Source organism: Columba livia, chromosome 1 (assembly GCF_036013475.1).
Source record: "Columba livia isolate bColLiv1 breed racing homer chromosome 1, bColLiv1.pat.W.v2, whole genome shotgun sequence".
Lineage (NCBI taxonomy): Eukaryota > Metazoa > Chordata > Aves > Columbiformes > Columbidae > Columba > Columba livia.
Window position 1 is genome coordinate 16,057,798 of NC_088602.1, and position 23,940 is coordinate 16,081,737.

At 40.2% G+C, this 23,940-nt stretch overlaps 1 protein-coding gene across 8 annotated transcripts in view; it reads left to right on the forward strand.

The window, feature by feature from the left end:
• The first annotated feature begins 996 nt into the window (after window positions 1–996).
• YAP1 (Yes1 associated transcriptional regulator) overlaps window positions 997–23,940 on the forward strand; it is a 90,333-nt gene continuing 67,389 nt past the window's right edge. For all 8 annotated transcript variants that reach the window (XM_065045616.1, XM_065045350.1, XM_065045282.1 and 5 more), the window contains exons 1-2: window positions 997–1,314; window positions 4,214–4,461. In XM_065045616.1, coding sequence (XP_064901688.1) covers window positions 997–1,314; window positions 4,214–4,461 — 566 coding nt within the window. The remainder of the gene's footprint in view (window positions 1,315–4,213; window positions 4,462–23,940) is intronic.

The following is a 23,940-nucleotide window of genomic DNA, read 5'->3' on the forward strand; positions in this document are numbered from 1 at the left end:
AAGCGGGTCAGGCCCCGCGCCGACCGGTCGAGCTCCATCCCTCTCCCCCGAACCCGCTCCGTCCCGCCGGTGACAGCCCCGGGAGGCCTGGAGGCCGGTGCCGCCCGGGGCGCGCCCGCCCCGCCACCGCCAGGTGAGGCGGGGGCCGACAGGCCGGGCCCGGCCTCCTCCTCGCCCCGAGCAGGGCCGGGCCCCACCGCCTCCCCACTTGGGCCGCCCTCGCTGCGGGAGGGCGCTGGCCGGAGGGAGGCGTCCCGGGCCGATCCCCCCTCACGCCCCGCGGGCGGGACGCGAGTGAGGCGCAGCCCTGCCCGGCGGCGGATCCCGCGGGGGCGCCCCCTTCCGGGCCGGGGGGGGAGGGGAGCGCGGCCGCCTGGAAGTTGGGATAGAAGTTCGGGAAGGAGAAAAAAGTTCTGGTTGGCGGCACCGCTCCCTGGCAGCCGAGGCCGGGCGGGCGGGAGTTGGGAGCGGTGCGGACGGGTGCGCAAGGAGGGGCAGTGGGGCGGCCGGCGGGCCGAGGCGTGAGGCGACTGCGGTCCGTAGCGCGGCGGGGAGCCGGGGGCGGCCGGGCAGCGCCCCTCGCGCCGGGCGCCCCTCGCGGAAGAAGTGGTGCGGGCGGGCGCGCACAGGAGAGCTGCGCGGCACAGGCTGCTTGGGTCGGATACGGTGCGGGCGGGCTCAGGAGGGGCGGAGCCGGCGGCGGAGAGTGATTCGGGCGGGCGTAACTCCGAACTTTTGTTTGGAGTGTTGTGTGAGTTAGTTTCCGCCGCCGGGACAGAGGCGCCGGCCGGGCTGGGCCGCGCTCAGGGAAGCGCCGCACGGTCAGAGTTGTTTTGCCAGTTGCTGCGGCCGGGTCGGTTTCCCTGCCGAGAAGTGAGAAGAACCGGCAACAGCAGGACGAGCCGCGGTCCGGGGAGCGGGGCATGCGGGGCTGGGAACCCGGGCTCTGAGCCGCCGAACCCCGCCAGGGAAGTGCCGGGGGGTCCCGACGGAGCCATGGATCCCGGGCAGCCTCAACCGCAGCAGCCGTCGCAGGCAGCGCAGCCCCCGGCCTCGCAGCAGCCGCAGCAGCCGCCCCCGGGCGCGGTGTCGGGGGCCCCGGCCGGCGCGGCGCAGCCCCCGGGCGCGGGGCCCCCTCCGGCGGGGCACCAGATCGTCCATGTGCGGGGCGACTCGGAGACCGACTTGGAGGCGCTCTTCAACGCCGTGATGAACCCCAAGGGCGCCAACGTGCCGCACACGCTGCCCATGCGGCTTCGGAAGCTGCCCGACTCCTTCTTCAAGCCGCCCGAGCCCAAGGCCCACTCCCGCCAGGTGAGGGGGAGGGGGCGGCCGGGCCGGGCGGGCGGGAGCGGGGGGCGGCCCGGCCGGGCGCTCGCCCTCCCTCCCCGCCGCCGCCGCCGAGCTCCTCCCGGGGGAGGCGTGTGGGGGAGGGGGCCGGGGCGGGAATCCGCCCTCCGCGGGGCTGAGCGGGGCGGGGGGCGCCCGGCCGGGGCTGCCGGGGAGGTCGGTGCCTTTCTTCCTCCCTCGCCTTGCGGGGAGGCCGCCCGCCTCCTCCTCCCTTCCCCCCGTAGTTGTTCTCCCCCGGGGGCGGGGGCACCGGGAGGCCCCTCTTCTCCGGGAGCTGAGGGGAGCCAGCGCCGCGGCGGGAGGCCGGCCGGCCCTTGTCCCCGGCGGGGCCTCGGGCTCCACATCCGCTCCTGGGCGAGACCCGCGGCCGCTTTCTCGGCTTGGCCGGGCAGGCAGCGGTGGTGGCGGGGGGAGCACTTAAAAGTTGCGTGAAAGCGTTTTCCTTGGGACACCGGGCGGATTTCTCTTTGGGGTCTAATCCTCCTGGAGCTGCCCGCCTGCTGAGGGAGTAACGAGGTTGTGCCAAACTCCCCACCCCCCCATCCCGTCCCGTCCCATCCAACAACATGGATGTGGCTCTTCCACCATTTCATCACCGCGCTGTTCCAGTGGGATCAGCGCCCCCCGCCCCCCTCGCGTTTCAGAGTTAATTCCCGAGCGGCCCTTCATGTCCCACGGCGCGGAGGGGCCGCCGAGGCGCCGCCGCCCCGGGACCCGCGGGGTGCGGCTGTCCAGGCCCGGGGATGCGGGCAGGGCCGGCCCGGGGCCTCCGGCAGCGCTCGGGCTCTCAGCAGAGTGACTTGTGTGCCAAGACCGAAGTGTTGGAGCGAATGCGACTGGAAGTTAATGTTTAGGCTGCTGTTACCAACTTTTTGGAAGGTGCCTGTGCCTACTCGAGTGTTTTATTAAGTAATGAACTTCGTTGCTAAGCTATAAAGTAGGTTTTATTATTGGCTATTGTCACTTTATCTATGCAGTCAGTAGGAGTGAAACTTGCTCTGTGCACTGGTGCCTGGTACTCCTGTTGTTAAGGGTCTGTCAACATTTCCATTATTAATCGTCCGTTTTGAAGGACTTATAACTTGGCTTCAGAAGTTCACTCCAGGCTGAACCTTGGCAAGTACTTGCTCAGCCCGGGAGTTAATTCACTTTCCAAATACTCGAAAAATCAGTCTGGCCTTCACTTTGCAAGACTGAAAAGAAAATAGAAAGGGGTGGGGCTGAGTTGCTTCTGTAGTTTTGCTCCTGACTTGCAGACCTTTAATGTCACACTGAAATCCAGCGAGGAATAAGGTTCTTATGGATAGCTTTTTCTAAACTGTGCAAATCTTACCGCGGTTCCATTGTGCACAAATATGAACTGGTATACATCCAGCTAACGTTTGGTTCTGTGTCTTGTTAAATACAGTAACTGCAGTTAAATAGCTACCGTGTTTGAAATGCACTTAACGTGTGTGAAATTCATACAACTTGTACTTTTAAGCTCAGCATTATCTAGTTTGTGTATGTTACTCTTCATCTGTAATGCTTATTTAGTTGGGTCACTGTTCCTTGTGCCAGTTGGTGGTTCCATAAACTTGAAATCCAGCCGAAGCCAGAGAATTGTTTGCTTCGATCTTGGACTTTTAAAATGAGACTGTTTTCATCTTCCTTTTTATATAGTTGTGCCATAAATATATTATTTTCCACAGAAAAGGTCTTCAGATTTATGTAATTCTTCCCAACTCTGAAGAATCAAAATCCCTCAAATTCAGTTGATTTGCAACTTGTGTATTTTACTTCAATGTAAATGTAAGGTACTTTGTTTTCTATTTAATATATGAAACTTTGCAAGTGCTCCCACACAGATGTAGTGAAACAAAGCTGTCAGTCTCCATAGAAGTATATAAGTGAGGCCTCACGTATGGTGCAATACTCTTTGTAGAGAGGTGTGGCAAGGGCTGCTACGTGCATCTTATTATAGGTGTCCATGTTTTTCTGGTGTACCTACTGAATCAATTAATTGGTAAATATATATTTAAAAGTCAGTCTGGTTTTCAGAGGTGCCTTTTCTGCTTCACGGTGGACACGTATTTACTATTGGCAAGGAAGTTCTGTGTACTTAAGACTGGTAACTCTGATGAATGGTTTTGTGAGTCATTTCTGATTGACTGGTTCAACAGTTTGCTGAAGCTTTGCTTTAGATAAAGCATGGGCAGACTCTTTATAAGCTCCCAGTACTCTGAAGTGTGGTTTGTGTGCAGATTAGGAAATTGAGTGTTCAGTCTTGTTGTAAAGGTTTTTTGGTTTTGATTTTTGGTTTGTTTTATGGTTGAGTTCAGGAGGCTTCCTCCCCTGGAGCTCGTTGCTGTTGGTTGGCATTGCTTTGTTGCTTTTCTCCTTGTGTAATCATTTATCATTCTGCAGAGGGTGTATGTGTGGGTATCCTTACATCCCCACACCCCCATTTCAAAAGGAGAGTGAGAAATTAACTCCAGCAGAAAGTGGTGGGATGCTAATGGACGGGTGCAGTCCAGTAGTGACCCATGCAATATGCTGTATGAGGTCTGCTCACTGCAGGCACTTTTTTTTTTTCTAACCCTGCACCAAGGAGTAAAAGAACTTTAGTTTTCAAAATAAAACTAAAGGCACTTAGCACATACTTACAGTTTATATTACTTGACTTATATGAGGGGTGTTGTGGTGCTATTTAACCAACCTACTTGGTGGCTCACTTGCACAGCAATAACTGGAAAATAAGCAGAACTTCACAATGACTGACTTAGTTTCTTCTGAAAGATTTATTTAAAGTGAAATGTCTTCTGACAGGTGCATTTCTGCTGAAATAAAAGAATCTTAATGGGAATAATTTCACTCCTGGCAGGCCAGCACTGATGCAGGGACAGCAGGAGCCCTGACCCCGCAGCATGTCCGAGCTCATTCCTCTCCAGCATCACTGCAGCTGGGAGCTGTTTCTCCAGGGACACTTACACCCTCTGGAGTAGTGACAGGACCTGGAGCTCCATCTTCTCAGCATCTCCGCCAGTCGTCATTTGAGATCCCTGATGATGTGCCTTTGCCACCAGGTTGGGAGATGGCTAAGACACCATCTGGACAGAGATACTTTCTTAAGTAAGTAAAAGTTGTTTTCAGTTTGTTTTGTCTCTGTGTTGTTGTTGGATTTTTAACAGTCTTTGAATTTTAGTAAGGTTTGTTGTGTTTAAAATACCTGTTTTTAAAATTATGCTTCTGTTTTTAAGTAGGAGTTCCCACTACCTCAGTATTTCTCCCATATCAACTCTCTGCTGTTTCTGAAAACTGTATGATACTCTGTTAGTATTTGCCCTATTTTAATCTTAGTTGAAGAATGATATCCATTATATTGTATGCTAAAAATCAGTGAAATCCACATAGAGATTTTCAAACAATATGACTTTTAGATTTACTGAATCTTGCCAGAGTTCTCATGCAGGTCAAAATACATTTTACCTTGTTTTTATGATACAGATGTAAAAGAGTAACTTTAGGAACTATTGTAGTGAGACTATATCAGGACTTCTTATTTTTTGAAAAAGTATAATGGTGTAAGTATGCAGTCAGAGCATTTCTGCCTACTCTCTACTCATGAGGGAAATTAATATATGTGTTTGATTGCAGTATTTGGGTCTGTACCTCTTAACTCATCTACATTCCCTGCAGTGAAAGGGAAATTGCAGAACTTTTAACATTGTTTCTTGTTCCTACAGCTGTAGCTTTTTCACACAGTGGAATTAGTATCACCTTTTCTATAACTGAAGAGAGGTTAAACATGCCAGCCATCTGACACCTAATCCATCAGGGAGCATTTTCCTTTATGCTGTGTAGTTTTCTAAAACAGCAGGAGCTTGTCATTCTTTCAGAAAGTGTGACCACCAAGGCACATAACTGGCCCTCAAATGTTTTGATTATATTTTGAGCATTTTATTTAACTGCAAGTCTCTAAATAACCCATTGTATGTCATTTTCGGGGCCAGGAGAGGGGAGAGGCAACACGGTATGTTATTTATGCAGAACTTGTTTCAGCCAAGTAAAACTTCTTTATCCCTACTTTTCTTGCTAAAACATTGTCATTAATTTGTGCATTTGATTGAAATAATAGAGTTTGTAGCTTCAGAAATGAATTTACATAGTCTGCAAGGAAAATGGAACTTGCAGAACTTCTTAAAACTGTTTCTTGTTTCTGTAGCAATGGTGTTTCCATACAATGAAATTAGCATCATGGGTTTTTTTGACCAAAAAGAGGTTACAGCAGTTGTGTGACATTATCTGAGCCAGAAGGTTACTTTTTGAAAACAATAAGTCTGTATTAAGAATGCAAAAATGAGCATTAGCTATAGATCTTGGAGATGCGAGTTTTTCTTTGGTGAAGTTTAACAAATCAGCGTATTCTAGAATGTGAACTCTTCAGGGGGCACATATAAAATATTTTTGGAACAGTGGAAGTTTATGCTACAGTTGCTCATTGGACCTTGAAGAGAGCACAGACTGAGTTTTGAAATGAAAAGCAAACTTTGTTTTGACTGTGCTAGTGAGAGCTCTTAAAGAGCAGCATACGAAGCACGAAAAATAGATATTTGATTTTTAAGTTTTACCACAAGTGTTTGTTTTCGATAATGCTGTCAATTTTACAGTAAATAGAACAGTTTAAGAGATGCAAAATATCTTCACGCTCTTATAATTGATTTTTTAAAATTATGCTCATTCGGGTGAAACGGGAGTGAAAGATTTGTTCTTGGAAGGCTTTTCTGCAGTTTCATTTTGACCACAAAATATCTTTTCCTTTTTTTTTTTCTGCAAGTTTTTTTGTCCTTTCTTGGTGTCCTGGTATCCATTTCAAAGGGTCAGGTTTCAGCAAGAACAATAAAGAGCCTGAGACTGGAAAGTACACACAAGTCTGGCAAACTCATCTGCATGAGCAAGATCGTTTGTTCTCAAGCAGACATCCAAAGTAAATGATTGAAAGAGCTGCTAGCTGTGAAGGATGTGTCTTGAAGGGGAAAGGAGTGGAAACAAACCAGGTTGTTAGGAAGAAAAATAAAGGCTGTACTTTTTGAACCTCTCCCTGCTGGGTCACATGCTGACCTTGGGAGATTTTAAACAGCTTAATGGGCTGTTTTCTTTTGGCTTTCCTTGGGTGGTGCTGTGGTATGGGAGAGTCTAATGAGGACAGTTCTGAAGGCTCCGTTCACACTTGAAGAACATTTCTTGTTCCTAAAATGTTTAATACTGTCTGCGCCAACTTCGTTTGAGTTTATGAAGGTTTGTGAAAAACATTTTAAGTACTGTCAAAATGCTGCTTTTGTATGTTTAAGAAATCCAAAGAAATGTAAGTGTTATTTTTGAGTAGCAGGTTTGTATTTGAGAAGTTTTTTTAGTGTTGAGTAAGAAGTTCTCTCTCATAGCTACATGCCTGTTAAAACTCACATTTTGTCTAGTTATACCTTAAATATTTGCTTGAAGTGTGAGTCCTAAGATTTCTGATACTAAATACATTTAACATGGTTCCTTCTAGCATATGCAATTTTAGTGTCTCTTCCAAGTATTCCGCTTTTTTGTTGGACTGGCTGCATCACTCTTTGTTTCCATTTGCTCTGTTCTGTAGTGAATCCATGAAGAGCCTGGTATTCAGGCTCTAGAAAGATCTTTGCAGAATAGGTAACAGTATTAGATTTTTTCCAGATGTCGGTAAGCCTTATGGTTATAGTTATCATAATATACTGTAGTGCAAATGGAATAATGTAAAATTAAGTACCATATTTAATACAGCCTGGAACATAGTCACTTCCACTAATGAATGGATCAAGCACTGCAAGCGTAGTAGTTTGCGCAAAGAAACAAAAATAGTGTGTAAGGGAGAGAAAATACTTGCCTATATATATTTATAGATACATGCACACAGTTATTTGGCCAGATATTTTATATACACAACACACATGTATCCATACATATTAAAAGAGGGTGAGAGTGGTAGCATAGGGTCTGAAGCAGAGCTGCTCTTGTAAATCAGTCTGTCATCTGGATAGATAGACCCCTTTATGTATGAATGCCCAACGTACGATTTTCCAGATATCCCCTCGTTAGTGTTCATCTCGCTGTTACGAGTAGGGCTTCTGAGTATAGTCCTCCATTAGTGAAAATACAGATGATTTTGGCCGGTGAGTTAAGACACACTCACTATACAGCTGGTAAAACTAATTTTTACTGAAACTGCTTCCTAAATAGAACTCATAAGTTCAGACTTGCCTGCTTAGTAAGTGGTCAGGTCTGAGTCATCGCAGCGTTTCTGTGCGGTGTGCTGGAGCCCGTTCTTCAGCGTGCAGTGAGAAAGGCTCGCTTGGTTTGTGTGGCGATGTCAACGGCATCACTTTGTAACCGCTTCCTGCTGGCCAGCTGCTGGTTGACATTTCGGTGAACTATGGGGAAAGACGGGGGATCGCTCTTGAGGCAAAAGATAATGTGCCATGGGAGAGCAGACAGCAACGTGCAGAAAGGAAAAATAAGTTTAGCTCAGTTTTAGCATTACTCTTGTATCATTTTAACTCAGTGTTATGCTTTTAGTTCTTACAAAGCTTGTGTAATACCTCATTTCATAATGTGAGGAGAAGTTAACTGATCGTCCAGCAAACAAGTCTTGTAATTATTTTTCCTACAGGAAGTAGTTCTTGCAAGCGGTTTATCAACAACTTCCTATTTTTTTTCTGCGAAGTGTTGAATGACTTCCTGAAGGAGGCCAAGGTGGTTTTCATTAGTATCTGTGGGTGTGCTTGAGGTGTTTACCCATCTGGCAGAAAGCTTAAAAATAGATTGCTGTTACACATTTCGTATGTGCTCCGTACAGAGGTATGGCTGTGGATATTGTGAAACCGAGTTGTTTTAAGATAACAGGGAAGTTTGTTGCTATGCACCTTTTTTTTCCTCATGTCACACATGAAAAATATCCAGCAATGCTGTTAAATTTCTCTCATATCCCATTTTACCCTTGTCTGGAACTGCACACTACACCAGTATCATCTCTTCTTTTCACCAGCCCGCTAAAGTAGTTGCAGTCTTCTAGGGCAGAAGATGTTTATTGGAAAAAACTACTGCCACAGTCACATATTTTATTGATTACCTTAATTTACTGGGGAAATGCATATTCAGAATCTTCAGTTAATATGAGTTCATGTGTTTAAGGGCCATATTGTTGGAAACCCCAACTACAACTGCTGCTTTTTGTGGGTTTGTCCACTTTTTTTATTTTCCATGCTTTTTATACTAAAAAGCAGTTGAAGATTTTTCTGTTTGCTAAATTATATTTGCAATGCATCAAACTAATTTAATTTTTATATTGATGATTTCTGACTGATTATGAAAATATTAATAAGATCGATGATCTACAAAGTATGACATGAAATCTGTGTAGGGGTAAATGGGCACTGTTAGTTTCAGAATGTAACTGGAGGAAAGAAATATTAGTTAAAATATTTCTAAAGTAAAATATACTGTGGTATGTTTTTGGCAACTTAAGTTTGGGTTGGTTTTCTCTTTTGGTCTTGGAAGACATGGTACTATGAAGTGTATATCTCTCCTTCTACCTTTTACTTGAAGACTCCTGTGAGAGAACAGTAATAGAGACGATTTTGAATTTGCAGTTGTACTGAAGATTCCTGTATCTTTGAAAGGGTGGAGGAAGAACAAGGGCAAACCTGTCCTAGTTGTGTTAGCACTGAGGCAGAGCTCGGAGGAGGATGAAAGTTCATCTTCAGCCCTTGGAGTATAGAGAACTTGTGGGCAGCTTGGTGGGTGGGCACCAGTGAGAGCACTGGCACACAGCACTTTTCTAATGTTTAGTTTTGTTTTGCTTAAGAAAAATTGAAAATGATGATATTCATACATTTGGTACCCCACCATACAAGGTAATTTTATAAGACTATTCCAAAACCAGTTTAGTAGATGTGATTTCAGGTTAACCAGAAATGTACCCTGAGGTTTTCACTCATATATTTTCCTTTTATTTGTAAACGTATTGGAATTTACTGTCTTCAGAAGAATATAGAACTGGGGAAAAATATAGGATCTCAACAGTTAGATGTAAGTTAAAAATTATCTCTTGAGGATTTTTTTGAAGTTGGCTGTTGATGTGTACCTTTCTTCCTCCCACAGGTTTTGCCTTTCAGTGTATCTCTCATAAAACTAATCTTTGTGCTTATAGTATATGATTTGTTGCCTATTGAAGCATTTCCATATACTCTAAGAAGTATGGGAATAAACATCTACTGAGATCTTGTAATACTGTAGGGGAGCCTGTGCCAACTGTAGAGAATATAATGTGAATATAATTATTACAAATCTATAATAGGATCTGAGTATACATGCAACAGACAGAAAGCAATGGCATACTCGAAAAAATAAGGTCATATTAACACAGTGTTCATTAAGGAGGAAAAATATGGTTGTTTCAAGTAGCAAATGTATAAAACTAAACTTTTCAAATTCCCTTATGGAATTGGTAAATTTACTTCTGGTCTAGCTGTTAAGAACACTTGTGTTGTTTTAGTTTGCTTTAAATGCCTGATACTGTTTCATAGCAATGCTTTCCTATCTCCTGAATCAAATTTGGGATCAGTGTTATCATACTGCACTCAGAAAACTGCATTATGTTAAAAGTTGTAGTTATGATGGAGATCTTTATTAACTCATCTTTTATAATGAGAAATCTTAGTCTCATTCATCAGTAATGAGAAGAGCCTCCTGATACAGGTTTAATCAGAATTTGATGTTTAAAAAAGGTGTCCTGCTTGTTAAACATTTTGTCAGGTTTTATTTGGTTAAAAGTAGTAGAGTCACTCTGTGGGATCCTTTACACCGCTATGGAACCACTTCTGTTTTCTCAGGTCTTGACCTCTTCTAAAGACAAACAAGAAATTGAGATAAATCAAGATGAGTGTCTTCTGGACTCTCTTATCCTTTTGCCTGTCTACTTCTGTATGTTGAAGATGGCAAAGAATTACAGTTGAGAATTTTTGTAGTAGTCATCTGGTTTGTAGCATAGGGTAATCTGTAACCCATCAGTCACATCATGGAAATTCCCACTTGATAGAAAACAGTGAAATAATATGAGGATGTTAATTTGAAAGTTCCCATTAAAGTGACAGGCGCTACCCCACCACTTATTGCAAAAAATATTTCTAATGGGTAAATGCAATTGAACTGATCAGTGGCATATGTCGGTAAAATCATACCTACTTTTACTAAATTTATCTCTTATCTCTCTTATCTTTCCACTTCTGTAAATGAAAAAAATCAGTAGCTTTAAAATTCCAAATATAAAATCTGCGTTTGTAGTTTGCCCCTTTTCCCTCTGCAATTTTGGCACAACAGCTGCAAATTTTTAAAAGCTGACACAGAGCAAGCAAAATTGATTTTTCACTGAGTTTATCCATTTTTAAAGTAGACTTTCAGAGAAAGTAACTAGTTAGCACTGGGAATGCTGAAATATTTAATTGCAGGACCTGATCTGGGCCACGTGTAAAATTAAAGCACAGGTCCTACTTTGTTTGGTCCCAAATAAACGTTTTAACATATCAGACATAAGCGGTTACTGGATGATACCCAGGAGAGCAAGCTGTCTTACTTGGGTTGAGATACAAGATGAACTGTTAAAACTAGTCTGATATTAACTACAAGCAATTTCTATCAGGCTCTAGATTAAGACTAGACACCTCCCCCCACAGCCACGAAAGGAAAAATACAAAGATAGCTAAACAGCTATAGAGAGTTGTCAGCCAAAACTAGAGATGTTTCTCTTCTTTTTATATGTGGCCAGACCACTGCGTGTGTTTATCTTCGTGGCTGGGAACAAATTCAGATGATGTAATTTGATTTAGTTTAAACTTTTGAAACTGATAGCTACTCAGCTCTCCTATTAATTTTGTGTCTTTATATTTTTATTAATTTCAACGTATTTGCATTTATTTTTTGTACAGTCCAAACATATATACATGGTAAAACTCATTAATGGTGAAACTCAGTGTCTTTCACTATTTCTGTAAACATTATCTGCTCTTTTAAGGTGTGGGGTTTTTTTTCTTTTTTCTTCTCTCCACCCCCCAACAAGCTGTGCATGATTACGTAAACCATAATATTGAAATGATTCAATTTTTCTTGTGAATTCCAAAGAAAATGTTACTTGGTTGAGTGCAGGAGATTTCCAGATGTCTGTGAGTGTCAGTCCCCCAGCTGGTGGCCCTTGGACATGGCCAGGATACCCTGTAGTTGACCCAAGAGAAAGACAGAATTTTCTGGGGAGGGAAATTTGACAGCCTGAGGGTTTGAATAATGTGAATACAAAATTCTTGGGAGGAGGTTGTGTATTGGAATGTGACAGATAGATGCCATGTAATTGCAGGACTTAGGAACAGCTCGCTAAACCTCATTTTGATGTAAGGCTCTATTGAGGAATTTACCAGGTAAACTATATTTGTTAAACATTTAAGTAGGGATGTAGAGCATGGGGAAACTTGTCTTTATTATGAAAATGGTACTTAATAGCTATTTTTTGGTAAATAAAATTGGACTTTTGCTTGGAGGGCAAAAGGTTTTGAAAGGTGTGACTAGGCTGTGTCGCTGTTTCATGGCCTCCTGACGTACTTCTGGAGTCTGTTTTCTGGGATTCACTGTGTTGGTGTTTTATTTGGCTTTAACTAAGTTACTTCAGGCTGTGTTTCAGACAAATATTGCTAGGTTTTCTAATTTGCTGGTAAGTCAAGATAATAATGTAAAGCTGCCTTGTAAAGTAAGACTTTTACCAGTATATTACCTGTCAGTCATGCCAGTTGCTACAGAAACAAAGCTGTCTGGAAAACAGTCTTGGACTTTGCTTTAATTTCACTAATGAGATTTTGCTGTGTCATACTGAAAGACCAGATGCTTTTCTTGAGTCTCTGGCATGCTGTTTGGTAACTTAGACCAGTGTTAGTGGTTTAGTTATTGATTATTACATTGAGGCTGTGAAGCCATTTTTTCTGCTGAACTTTTTTATAGGAGAGTCAAGTAAAGGTCATTTACTGTTTATCTCCAGTGGATTCTGATTTATGGAGAGCTTTGCTGGAAGTCTGTCTGCACTACACAAATTTATTTAAATAAATTTAAATTTAAATGCTAAGTAAACTTTTCACATTTTCTGGTTATGGTGTAAAATTAGACATTGATGATGTAATAAAACATTATCTGAAAGCAAACAAGTATAGGTTGTATAGGCAAAATGGAATTCTTTGGGTAAAGGAAAGAAGTGTAACTCAGTTATATTTTCTTGTAGGTTCTCACTTTTCAAATTTATGTTTTGATTTGCTGTTCCTGTCTGAAAAGCTTGGTTGGCAGGTCTTCTGCAATTACTTTAATTCCGATATTTATATAGTCTCTTCAGAATGGTGCAAAATGGAGTAAAAGAGAAATTTCTTTTGGTATTTACTGTGGTGATGATACAGTTAATATAGTTGGTAGACCTAAATATCCAATGCACACATTCTGTAGGGATTCACAAAACCTTTGTCAGATTAACCAGTTTTGGACAAGTTAAGGATATGAAATGAGATGTACTTAAAAAGATGTAATCTGGCGTATAAAAGGTTGTTAGAAGGTGAAAGGACTTGGATGTTCTATGTTAAACTGTGTAGACCATTTTTGTATACATATGAAAAAACATGTTCGTAGAAAAAAAAGTAATACTCTGCTTTAATTGGAGTTTAGGTGTCTATTGACTTCTGTACTGGTCAGGATGAATTATACTAGTTTAACAATAATAAGTTTTAAATACTTGCTTTAGCTGAAACCAGCTGTTTTCACAGAAAAATTGCCTATGTTCTAGTTCTTGTGTGGATAGGTTTTTGAGAGCTTTTTGTTGTGCTGCTGTCGACATAATTATAGGTATGTTAGCATCAGCAAAGAGCTGTTTCATTTTCCTACTTTCTGTCTCTAAACACATGTACACTTCATTTCCATCTGTGTATGTCACTTAAACTCTTCTAGCCAGTGAGTTTAACATTGGACTGAAGTAAGTATTCCCTTTCATAACTGGTCTTTCAGGTTTTCACTTTTTACAGGAATCTTATTCTGAAACTATTCTAAAGCAGGCCCAAGATATCGGGACCAAATAATTACCAAGTCATTTGAACCAAAAAAACAAGATAAGAACTTTCAGATTCGTAGTATTAGGAGAAATGTTATAATCTGAATGCTTGTAGGCTTTTGGTTTGGGTTGGTGTGTGGTGGGATTTTTTCCGTGTTGTTGTTTTTGTGTGTGTGTGGTGCTTTTTGTTGTTGTTTGTTGTTGTTTTTTTTTACCATAATGACTAATAACTGGAAAAAATCTATTGCATATTTCACAATATCCTAATAATTTAGTCACTGTCTAGGCAGAAGGAAGAGAAAATGTGAAACAGACCTTAGCATAAACAGTAAGTTAAGAAATAACATTTTAGCATCCCTGTTAACAAGGTCAAAGGAAGTCTTAATTATATTATTTAAAAAAATAGTTTGCAATTCAAATTTATGCCCCTTTTTTATTACAGTTAGATGGGTCTTGATGTGATCAGCTTTGTATTCTAGAGATTTCTTGAGGAACTTGGACAGTTCATTGTTTTCTTAATGAATTAAATGTCAGTTGTACATGGTAATGTCTCCAGGAAAAATGAATATTAATTCAGTTTCGTAATTGTGGTACCCATTGTCCAACTTCTGGTTTTAAGGTTGCGCTGGAATAGGGAGGGGGGAAGCAGAAGGGGACTTTTTTTTCCTTTCATTTGTGTGACTTTTGCTCAAGGCTACGGTTTGAATCCTGTTTACGCTGTGGTGGAGAGCAGCTTGGAGATTGCATGTGAACTTTAATTGTCTCCTCCGCTTCGAAGTCCTGTTAGAGTAGGAGTGTAGACCCTGGTCTGTGCCAAGCTTTGCCCTTTTAAAATGACCTCAAACGCTTGCTCTGCAAAACCGAAGGGGGAGGATTTTAAGTGCTTTCTTAAGCCAAGGTAGCAGCTAACTGACCAAAGAGTTGAGGAGTTGCAATGAAGTGAAAATTGCTGACTTTTGTAGTGCATAAGTTTTACATAAATACATTTATGGGAAGAAGTCTTTTACCCTCACAATAAGCCATTGAACTCTTGTTTTGTACATGCAGAACAAGTTCATTTGTATGGAATTTATTTGAAATACAGGAGATTCTGGTGCCGATAATTCTTTCTTTGCCAGGATCTGCACATAATTTGCCTATAGCTTTATGGAATTCTTTATATGAAAGATAGAAGCAAACTTGCAATTTTGCTAATGCATGATGGTTTTACTTAACTAGCTGAAACAGCTAGCTTATATCCAGTTTCTACAGACAAATATATTTGATCACTATTGCCCTTACCTGCAGTTGTGATACAAAGTTATGAGAGTTTAGAATACTAACCAGTCAGTTAGTTACACACCCAATGTTCATTAAAATATTCCAGCCCCACCTACCATCTGTAGGTAGATATGCGTGTTCAGGTAGCCAAACTGCAAAATACACCTTCTGTAGAAGTGGATGAACGTGTTCTTTTATTGTATAGGATGCTGTTCTGTTCTTCCAGCTGAAAATCTTTTGTCTGTTTTACAAGCTGCAGAAAAATAAATAGGGTACAAATTCTTGCATGCAATTACTTTATCAAACAGAGTCCAAGAAGAAGTTATATTAAACAAAGATATATAGGCTGCAGTAGCATCTGGTGTAGTTGCATTTTGCTTTGTGAAACAGTACTTTCGTTTGCACTTCATTAAGATGAATAGCTTTTCATTTTGGTTAATATAGCACTTGCATACCATTCAAGGCAGCATTTCTACTAAAGAAAAAACATGTATTGGTCAAAGTTATTAGACTGTTTAGCTCATGCTCCTGCCCGGTGTTTTAGATCAGCTGAGAATTTCCCAGCTGTTACCCCTCCAGTGGATCCTGCAGAGCCAGTATTGGGTTTTGGTGGACATGACAAGGCTGAACTGCAGAATCAGATGATGATGATGATGATGATGATGTGTTGTTTCATGTAAGTATCTTTTTGTGTAGTAGCTAAGGTATTCTTATAAGCTGAAGGAAAAAATCCAGAAGATGATGTGTGGTTGAAGTGGAGACACAAATTAAGAATACTGGCAGTAGGGAGGCAGTAGAAGTAGCTGTACTGTTTCCTGGAGTCTTTGTCTGCTGTTCTTGATAAGATGTTCAGTTTTAAAACCTGGCAACTGCTGGGCCCTGCCAACTTTGCTCTGGCAAGAGAGCTTGTTAGCAGTGTCTCTTTAAACTCTCTGTATTGATTCAAACCAAGTGCCTGTCTGGATCAGAATATTGTTGCCAGCAGTGGCCATAAGCAGATTTCTTAGAAGGACTAAGAACAGGGCACCATGTGTGATACTCTCTCTGAGAACTCTCCCAGCTTCCAACTGTCCTCCAAGACTTGTGCTGCCTCCCCTTGAGGCCACAGAAACTTTGAGGCTTTTAGCATCCGCTGTGGGCTTTGACAAGGAGTCTCGCTGGCTGGCTGTCCACTGCATGAAGAAACACCTTGTTCTGTTTTAAGCTTGGCTGCCATCAGCTGCATTCAAGGGGTGACCAGTTCTTATTTTGGAAGTGAAAGTGAACAGTTGATGCGTATTTGTTTTGTTCAAGATTGATACCATTTCCTCTGGAAATTATCTCTTTTGAAACTTGAAGACTCCTAACCTGCTGGGTGTTCCTGGGGTAGAAGCTTTTTTCAGTGATCTCCTCAGCCCTTCTGTAAGCCTTTTCCAATTTTTGTTATTTTTCAGATGAAAGGTTTGAATGTTTTATAACATCCACCATACCAAAACTTTCATATAAGAAAAAAAACAGTGTGTTCCTTCTGCTGCTTGTCCTTTCATGCACTTTTTTTTTTTAGTTAGTGGTTGATCAAGGGCAAATTTGTGTTGCTGAGATAAACTTTGTGATGCCACTGCTTTTTCTCTTTTTCTTTCATAGATTGCACTGTGTAGGCCCCCTGTGGAAGTTGACCAAAGGCCTACCTGTGTTGTAAAAGCTGGTGATTCCTACCTCCTGTTCAATTGTTCTTTAAATTTCTTCCTGGTAATTGTTTGTTCATGTTATATCAGGACATATCCTTATCCTATAGCTGCTTTTTCTTTGTTTAGAAAAAACAACACTTGCACTTCCTAATAAGGACTTGCAGTCATCCGTTTCTGGAACTTAATGCCTGCAATGTTTGCTGTGTCTCCAGAAATGGAGTCTTTTGAATGAATTTTGGGATGCAAATACTTCTGTTGGTGCATTCACTTTGAAAGAGAAAGGTTGTCTGCACTTGCCTTCGCCCTTATGTCTGGGAGCTGCTCCAACAAAATGGAAGTATTCTGGTGTGATAAAATGATGCTTATGTGCATTATTAAAAAAAATCGAAGTGACATTCATTTTTAGAATAAAATATCTTGTGGCTGACACTACACGTGTGTGTAGGTTTTTAATTGAATGGATATGTCATTAGAGAAGTAATGCCAGGGTATTTGGAAGATTGGTTATGTTTCTTCATATACTCAATTCCAACAGTGCTGAAAGAATGTTGATCTCAGCATTATTTTGGAACTCTTATTTCATATTCTACTTCTAAATTTAGTTACAAAATAGCTTCTGTCAATACCATGCCTGCCTTCCTAGTATCTCCATACCAGGTGCTTACACCATATTTTTCTGTCGTGCAGTATGTCTAACTATCACGACAGTTCACTAACCAAAAGAAGAGTATTTGACTCTCTAAATTTGTGAGGTTTTTAAGATTTTTCAACCAGATATAACTGATTTAGTGATAATTAATATATTGTTTCAAATGTGTTAATCAGTAAATAATTGGATAATAAGGGACAGTTGTCCAAGTCTAAAAAAATCTTGAGTGATTCAGGTGGCAGCTTTCTTTGCCCAGCAGTTAAGGCTGATTAACTCTCTGTAGGAGCTTGAGGATTGTTAGGATTTTAAGTTGACTGGAATATTCAAAAAGCCATGAATTTGCCAGGTGATCTGGACATGTCTGTGTTTTGTTGTTGGTTGGTTGGTTGTTTCTTGGTTGTTGTGTTTGTTTGTTTGTTTTCAAATTTTGCAAACACAGCGTTAGAGTCTTAATTATTATCTAGCCAACAACTGTGGATTAGCCCCAGATGCAACTGAGTACCATGTGGCCGCTTGCTCCCTCATCCCGCCCCCTCAGTGAGATGGTGAGGAGAATCAGAACAAAAAGGTAAAACTTGTGAGTTGGGTTAAAAACAGTTTAACAGAAAAGCAAAGGAAGAGATAAGCAATAACAGTAATAACAATAAAAGAATATACAAAGCTAGGGATACACAATGCAATTGCTCACCACCCGGAAAAACAATGCCCAGCCTGCTCTTGAGCAGCAGTACCTTCCCCCAACCAGCTCCACCAGTTCACATGCTGAGCATGATGTCATATGGTGTGGAGTATCCCTTTGGCTAGTTTGGGTCAGCTGTCCTGGCTGTGTCCCCTCCCAGCTTCCTGTGAAAATCAACTCTATCCAAGCCAAGCCCAGGACATGAATCTAGTATTTAGTGGAGGTTGGTCATCCATCCAACCTTCTTCTCAAAGCATGAATGTTGCTAAAGCCGAATTACATCAGAAGTGATTGTTCAGCCAAGTCTGGAAAACCTCCAAGGATGGAGATCCCACAACTTTACTTCTTCCTGTTAATACGCTGCTTCAAAAAATGGTTCTCTGCAGCAGAGCAAAACATCTAGTGTAGCTTCTCATGGACAGCTCATACCGAATGACTTTTAAAATGTGCTGGCATTTCTCTACAAGGCAAATAAATGAAACAGCTTACTTTAAGTAGGATTTTTTGAATATTAAAAAAAAAAAAAAAAAAAAGGAGGAATTAAGAAACTTGCCAAGTCTTTTTCATATGTGTAAGATAGTCAGTGTGGTGAAATCTCATGTCTAATCTTACATCAAGTAAGTTGTCCAAATGACTGTTCTATACTCTACAGTCTTGTATGTGTTCAGTAATTCATGTGGGGACTTACCTTCCTGGAGTGCCTGGTTGACGTACATCAGTTTTCTAGGTTGTTGCTTACTATACTGATCATATTTATGCAACTCCTTTTAATTTGCTTGAAGCTTTGTCAGGTAACTGGCTGTGCAATATAGTAATCACATTTAAGCTAGCACATGTCATGGCTTCTTAAATGATCTGTATGCTGTGTGTTAAGTCATAACACCAGGGAATTCTCCTCAAAATAGAAGAAATTGCTGCTTGTCTATGAAATAAATCATCCTCTGTATTTGTACTCTTGGTGTTCTGTAATTATGGGTTTCTGCAAGACAAATAGAACAGAGAAAAACATTTCCATTGGGAAAGTGTGTCTTTAATTTTGAATAGAAGTCTTAAAATGCTAAATTCATGGGTGATTCCAGTAGTGGGCATATAGTGCAAGGTAACCAGATTTATACACAGACAAGATAATTTCATCAGCAATGGTTACTTGGTCTATTTTAGATCCTAATCCCTGGTTCTTATTGTTACAGTTACTCTTTAATTTTTCCCTGCAAGTCAGTTGTAGGAGAACTTGTCATGGCACATGACATGGGAATAAGGAAACTGGTGGGAGGACAGCAGAGCATAATACAGTTAAAGATGTCCTTACATGAGGATAAGCTGGGTTTGGAGAGTGAAGGCAGGTGTAGTTATGGCATGAGCCATATACTAATTTGTTTTTTCTGCAGTGATATTGTTTTGTTTGTTTGTTTGTTTTTTAACTGCATCAGCCCTATGCTCGAGTCCATGGTGTGACTGCTTAGAGGAGGCAGTGGAGATAAATGCTGCATGAGAGTAAATTAAGCCTTGAGTCAGTGATGCCGCTGCAGAGGGATGCATGTGGGGTCATTCCATCTGACATTGATGGTTTAGTCAAAACAAGCCACTACACTGTACAGGGATGGATTTTATTATTGTTAATCTACTATTTAGTATTATAAACCCAAATATTTTATGTTATTAGAGCTTCTAAAATAATTTGTACAGTGTTGGTGATTTATCAGAACTGTGGTATATCATTTATTTATTTATCCATCCACGTCTGTAGTGATATTTTCCTAGAAGGTCAAATGAAATTTTGGAGCTATTAAACCAGTTTTGATTTGCTCTTTGGGAGGTATTGAATGTGTTTGTGTGTTTGGAGGAGGGGCTTGTTGGTTGTGTGATTTTTTTGTTGTTGTTGTTTTGGTGGGTTTTTTGTTTGTTTGTTTCTTTTTTTTGAGTTGCTTATCTTTTAGAACTACTGTGTCAATAATCTTCTCTGCAATACAACATCGTATTGTTTACCATTTCTTATTGACAAATAGGTGGATTCTATACCGCTATACCCTGGGCAGCTTCAGAAAGGATTTGGTCGACTTGTATTGACTGCAGTAAATATGTTTTAGATTTAACTGAAACCCGTTTTTATTCTTTTTTTACCCTGTGACTTAAATAATACTTTGATCAACCTTATAGTGGCTGAGTTAAATGATAAAACTGCATTTACAGAAGAGACGATGTAGATATTTTTAAAAAGCTTTATTGAAATGTTACTTTTAAATTCTTGACTCAAATTTCTAAGACACATTCTTCTGTTGCTACTTGCAAACAAATTCACTGTGGATAATAAACACTGTCATTCCAAGAGTAAGCCAGTAATAAGGCATAATATTTATTCTTGTCTTTCTTGAATACAAATTCTGTTATGAACCTCCAAAAAAAGGATCCTGTTGGTTTTCCGTTAATCTCTACCCATACCCTAGCTGCAATGGCAAATCTCAACAAAACTAGCTACTCCTATTCTAAAACTGGGAGAGCTGGTTAACTTCAGTCCTCAAGAAAATTAAAAGCATACAAAATTTCACTCTCAGAATTGTATTTTGAGACATTTGATTAAAACCAAACCAATAAATAACCATGCAGAAAAAACTTGTGTTTGAACTCCTGGAGATATGTGATCGACATCTTCTGTTGTGGAATTTGTGTTCCCGTGCTGTTTATATTGAAAGACAATCTTATACCACGTTTCAGATTACACCAGTTTCAGTGTCTTTAACAGAAAATTTCAGTCTTCTGCTAGGAATATGTGGTGCATAGATGAGGGAAGAGTGAAAATGGTATAGATAAGTTTCTGCAACAAATCATTGGTTTGGATGGGTTTTTTTGAGGGGGTGGTGGTTGTTGGGGTTTTTTGTTTGTTTTTTTAGTAATAAAACCAGGCATTAATATGAAGCTTAAAAACGTAAAAAACAGCAAATAAAATTATGGGGGAAGGCAGTTCTTAATGAAATGTATGGGTAAAAAAATATATACTAAAAAGCATTGGTGTTTGTCTGGCTTGTAAATTGAAAACTGAAGAAGTTTTATTGCAGACATGCATGTAGAGTTACAATGTGCCTGTTGCACAGAAACTGAACCAGAGTAGCACAATGGTTTTTCCAATTCTACCAATGCACATCTTAGTTACTTAAGACTGGTAATAAACATATTTTAAAAAAAGAAGAAGAAAACCTACACATAACAAAACCAAAAAACCTAAACATTAAAAAAAGATATACTTTAATGCTGTCATATATATATGTATATGTAATATATCTAATGCTGTTTTTTTTATATATATATATATACACACACACACACATACACACACATTTTAATGCTGTGGTACTCAGCTGTGGTCTGGTATGCATTCTGTAGTTGATACTCCAAGGTCTGAGCTTAGTTTTAAAAAAGTTCTAACAATATGTGTAAACTACATTGGACTGGAGTCAGCAAGGTGTGTGTGTGGTAGTTTTGTGGTTGCTTTTCTTGAGGTTGTTTTTGGGTGTTTTTTTGGTTAGGGGGTTTTGCTTTGTTTTTTTTTTTTAAATAAAAAAGCAATCATTGAGCTGTTAGCCAATATGTGTTATGCTATCGTGGACAATATGCTAATAATGCTGTTTTGAAATGAAATTTTGTTGCCTTTATATAGAATCTTTTTTTCCCCTTGTAATTTATCAGATCAAAAAACCTCTAGCTGAACTGGAAGATTGGATATACTGTGGCTTTTGGGCAGAGTGTTGAGAGGAAGACAGCCTGGATTATTGTCGCTGCATATAAGTGTGCAACTTTTAAGCTTACAGGCATTTGACAGAGTTTCAGCCTGTTCAGGCCTTTAACAGACTTTAAAAACTGCACAAAATCAACACCTTAGTGCAGACAACTTTTAATGAGGGGTCAGAATATTAATTTTAGTTTATTAACAGTGTAATAAATCTAGTAAATTTAGTTTATTAACAGTGTAAATTTTGTACATCTGGTATTCAGAAGTTACTACAAGAAAAACATACTGAGCTCACCTCATGTAAGTAATAAGGCATAACATTTATTCTTGTCTTTCTTGAATCCAAATTCTGTTATGAACCTCATGGCTGACCTGTGAGTGATTTTTACTGTTCCCACAAAACTGTTCTCAGTAACCGTTTGATCAAAGGATGCTAGATATAAAATAGGGAAAAATGCTTTTACTAAAGCAGAGTGTTTTAGATCTAAAGTGGGGAATTGGTAAATATTCTGAGTTGTTCTGTTTTAAAGTGGGATATCTAACACCAGAACTAGTGTACTTACGCAGTATAACTCTTAGATGGTTTGTTGTGACTCTGACTGTTACTGGCACAGGTAAAATCAGAATAAGTACTTGTCTGTCCTCAGAAGTTTTGTAAATACACCTGTGCAAGCAAAAATCTCTGATGATCTACATCAATAAAATAAATAATCAAAAGTACAAGCTTTGCTAACAAAGGAGTAATCGCATAGTTTTGTTCATAACTGTATCCACACCACGTTTTTTTGGGGTGGTTTTGTTGTTGTGAACAGCTTGCAAGTTCTTAAAGCACAGCTGCCAGCAACATTGAAGTGTAGAGCAAGGTACAAATTCATACAGCAGGTAATGCGAGGGAGGGCTTATAGCAGACTGAAATAGAGAGGAACTGAAAAATACTGCAGAATTGGCATTTCTTAATTTCTTTCTTGTGTTGAAGCACAGTGTATTGTGCTTTTTAGTGACAAAACTAGGATGCTACTGCTTGATTATCTGTAGTCAAGTTATGCTTGATACAGAAGCCTAGGAGGAGAGTTAGGCTTGTTTTGAGCTGTGTTTTTTGCTCAGGAAATACAGGTGGCTGGTTTGTTTGCCATAGGCAAAGCAGGATGATGAAGAACACTGCGTGTCTGACCAACAGGAGTTGATGTGGGGAAACAAGAAAACAAGAAACATGTAGGTGCAGGTCTGCTAGTCAAGGAATTTGTCATGGTTTATTCTTGGAGGAACTGATACTAACAAAGAATTCAAGCCTGTACCATTGTCTGTCTTCAGGTATTCTACTAGACATTTGAAAGTATGAATAAACTAGTATTTTACAAACTTTCTAAAGTTCAAGGCTTTAAAAAAAAATCTCCTCAGTTCCTTATGTAAATAGTTACTGCAGTTATGGTTCATCTCAAACACCAGAATGAAAAATGAAGTTGTTCCTCGCTATACACAGCTCCTTTTTGATTTACGACTTGTTCTTCCAGTTGACCAGCTTGGTTTAACTGCTGTGCTGTGCAAAACTAAAGTAAACTTTGACTGCTTTAATTAACTTTCTTATTATATAATGATAGAGCAAATGGTTTCAGCATATGTATTTGTTACAGAAAGTTGTATTCAACTCATTTGTGAACCTTTTATTCACCCATATGTATAAAATCGGATACATAAATCCAAAGGTATACAATTTTATTCTAATCAGAAGTCACAAAACACAAAAATGTGTTTTAAGAAATAAATACCATTAAAATTCTCAGTGTTAAATATAGAACTTCAATGACTGACACATCTTTGGAGTGAAAAGCTATGGTAGCATTAGATATTTTGCGTAAATCCAGGCAAGAACTTTGTATAGCATGAAATTTCTGTTCTTTCAAAGTAGAAATTATCAGCTGTGCCTGAGATCTAAGGTTGTAGTTCTGATTCTGGAAATGTTTGTGTTGGAAGTTATTTCATGTGATATTTTTTAATAGTCTTTAAAGAGTGACTTTACACAGCCCAGCCAATGCGACAAAAATCATAAAGTGACACTTCAGGTTGCGATCTATTTTTTCACTCTAGTAGCACAAGATGTGCTACTGGTGGTAATGTCACCCAGTAACAACAGTAACAAAGACAGTAAAAATTGGTGACTTTAATTTCCTTTTGTAATATTGTTCTGTATCAGGATACAAGCTTTTAGATTGTACAGCTGATTGAAACCAATTTTCAGGTTTTTAGAGGTTGAATACTTTACTGAATTATTTGGAATAATAATATTATGATTGTTTAATGGAAGTCTAGTATTTTAACTCTTTATTCAATATGCTTCTGTTTGTTGAATCCATTTTCATTCCAAGGTCATGTTTTTCTTCATTCTGAGAAACATATTTGGAACTGAATGATGCAGTTTGGCTTCTTAAAGAAAATGGGGAGGGTTGAAAGGATAATTTGTTTAATCGGTGCTTATAGCATGCTGTTGAG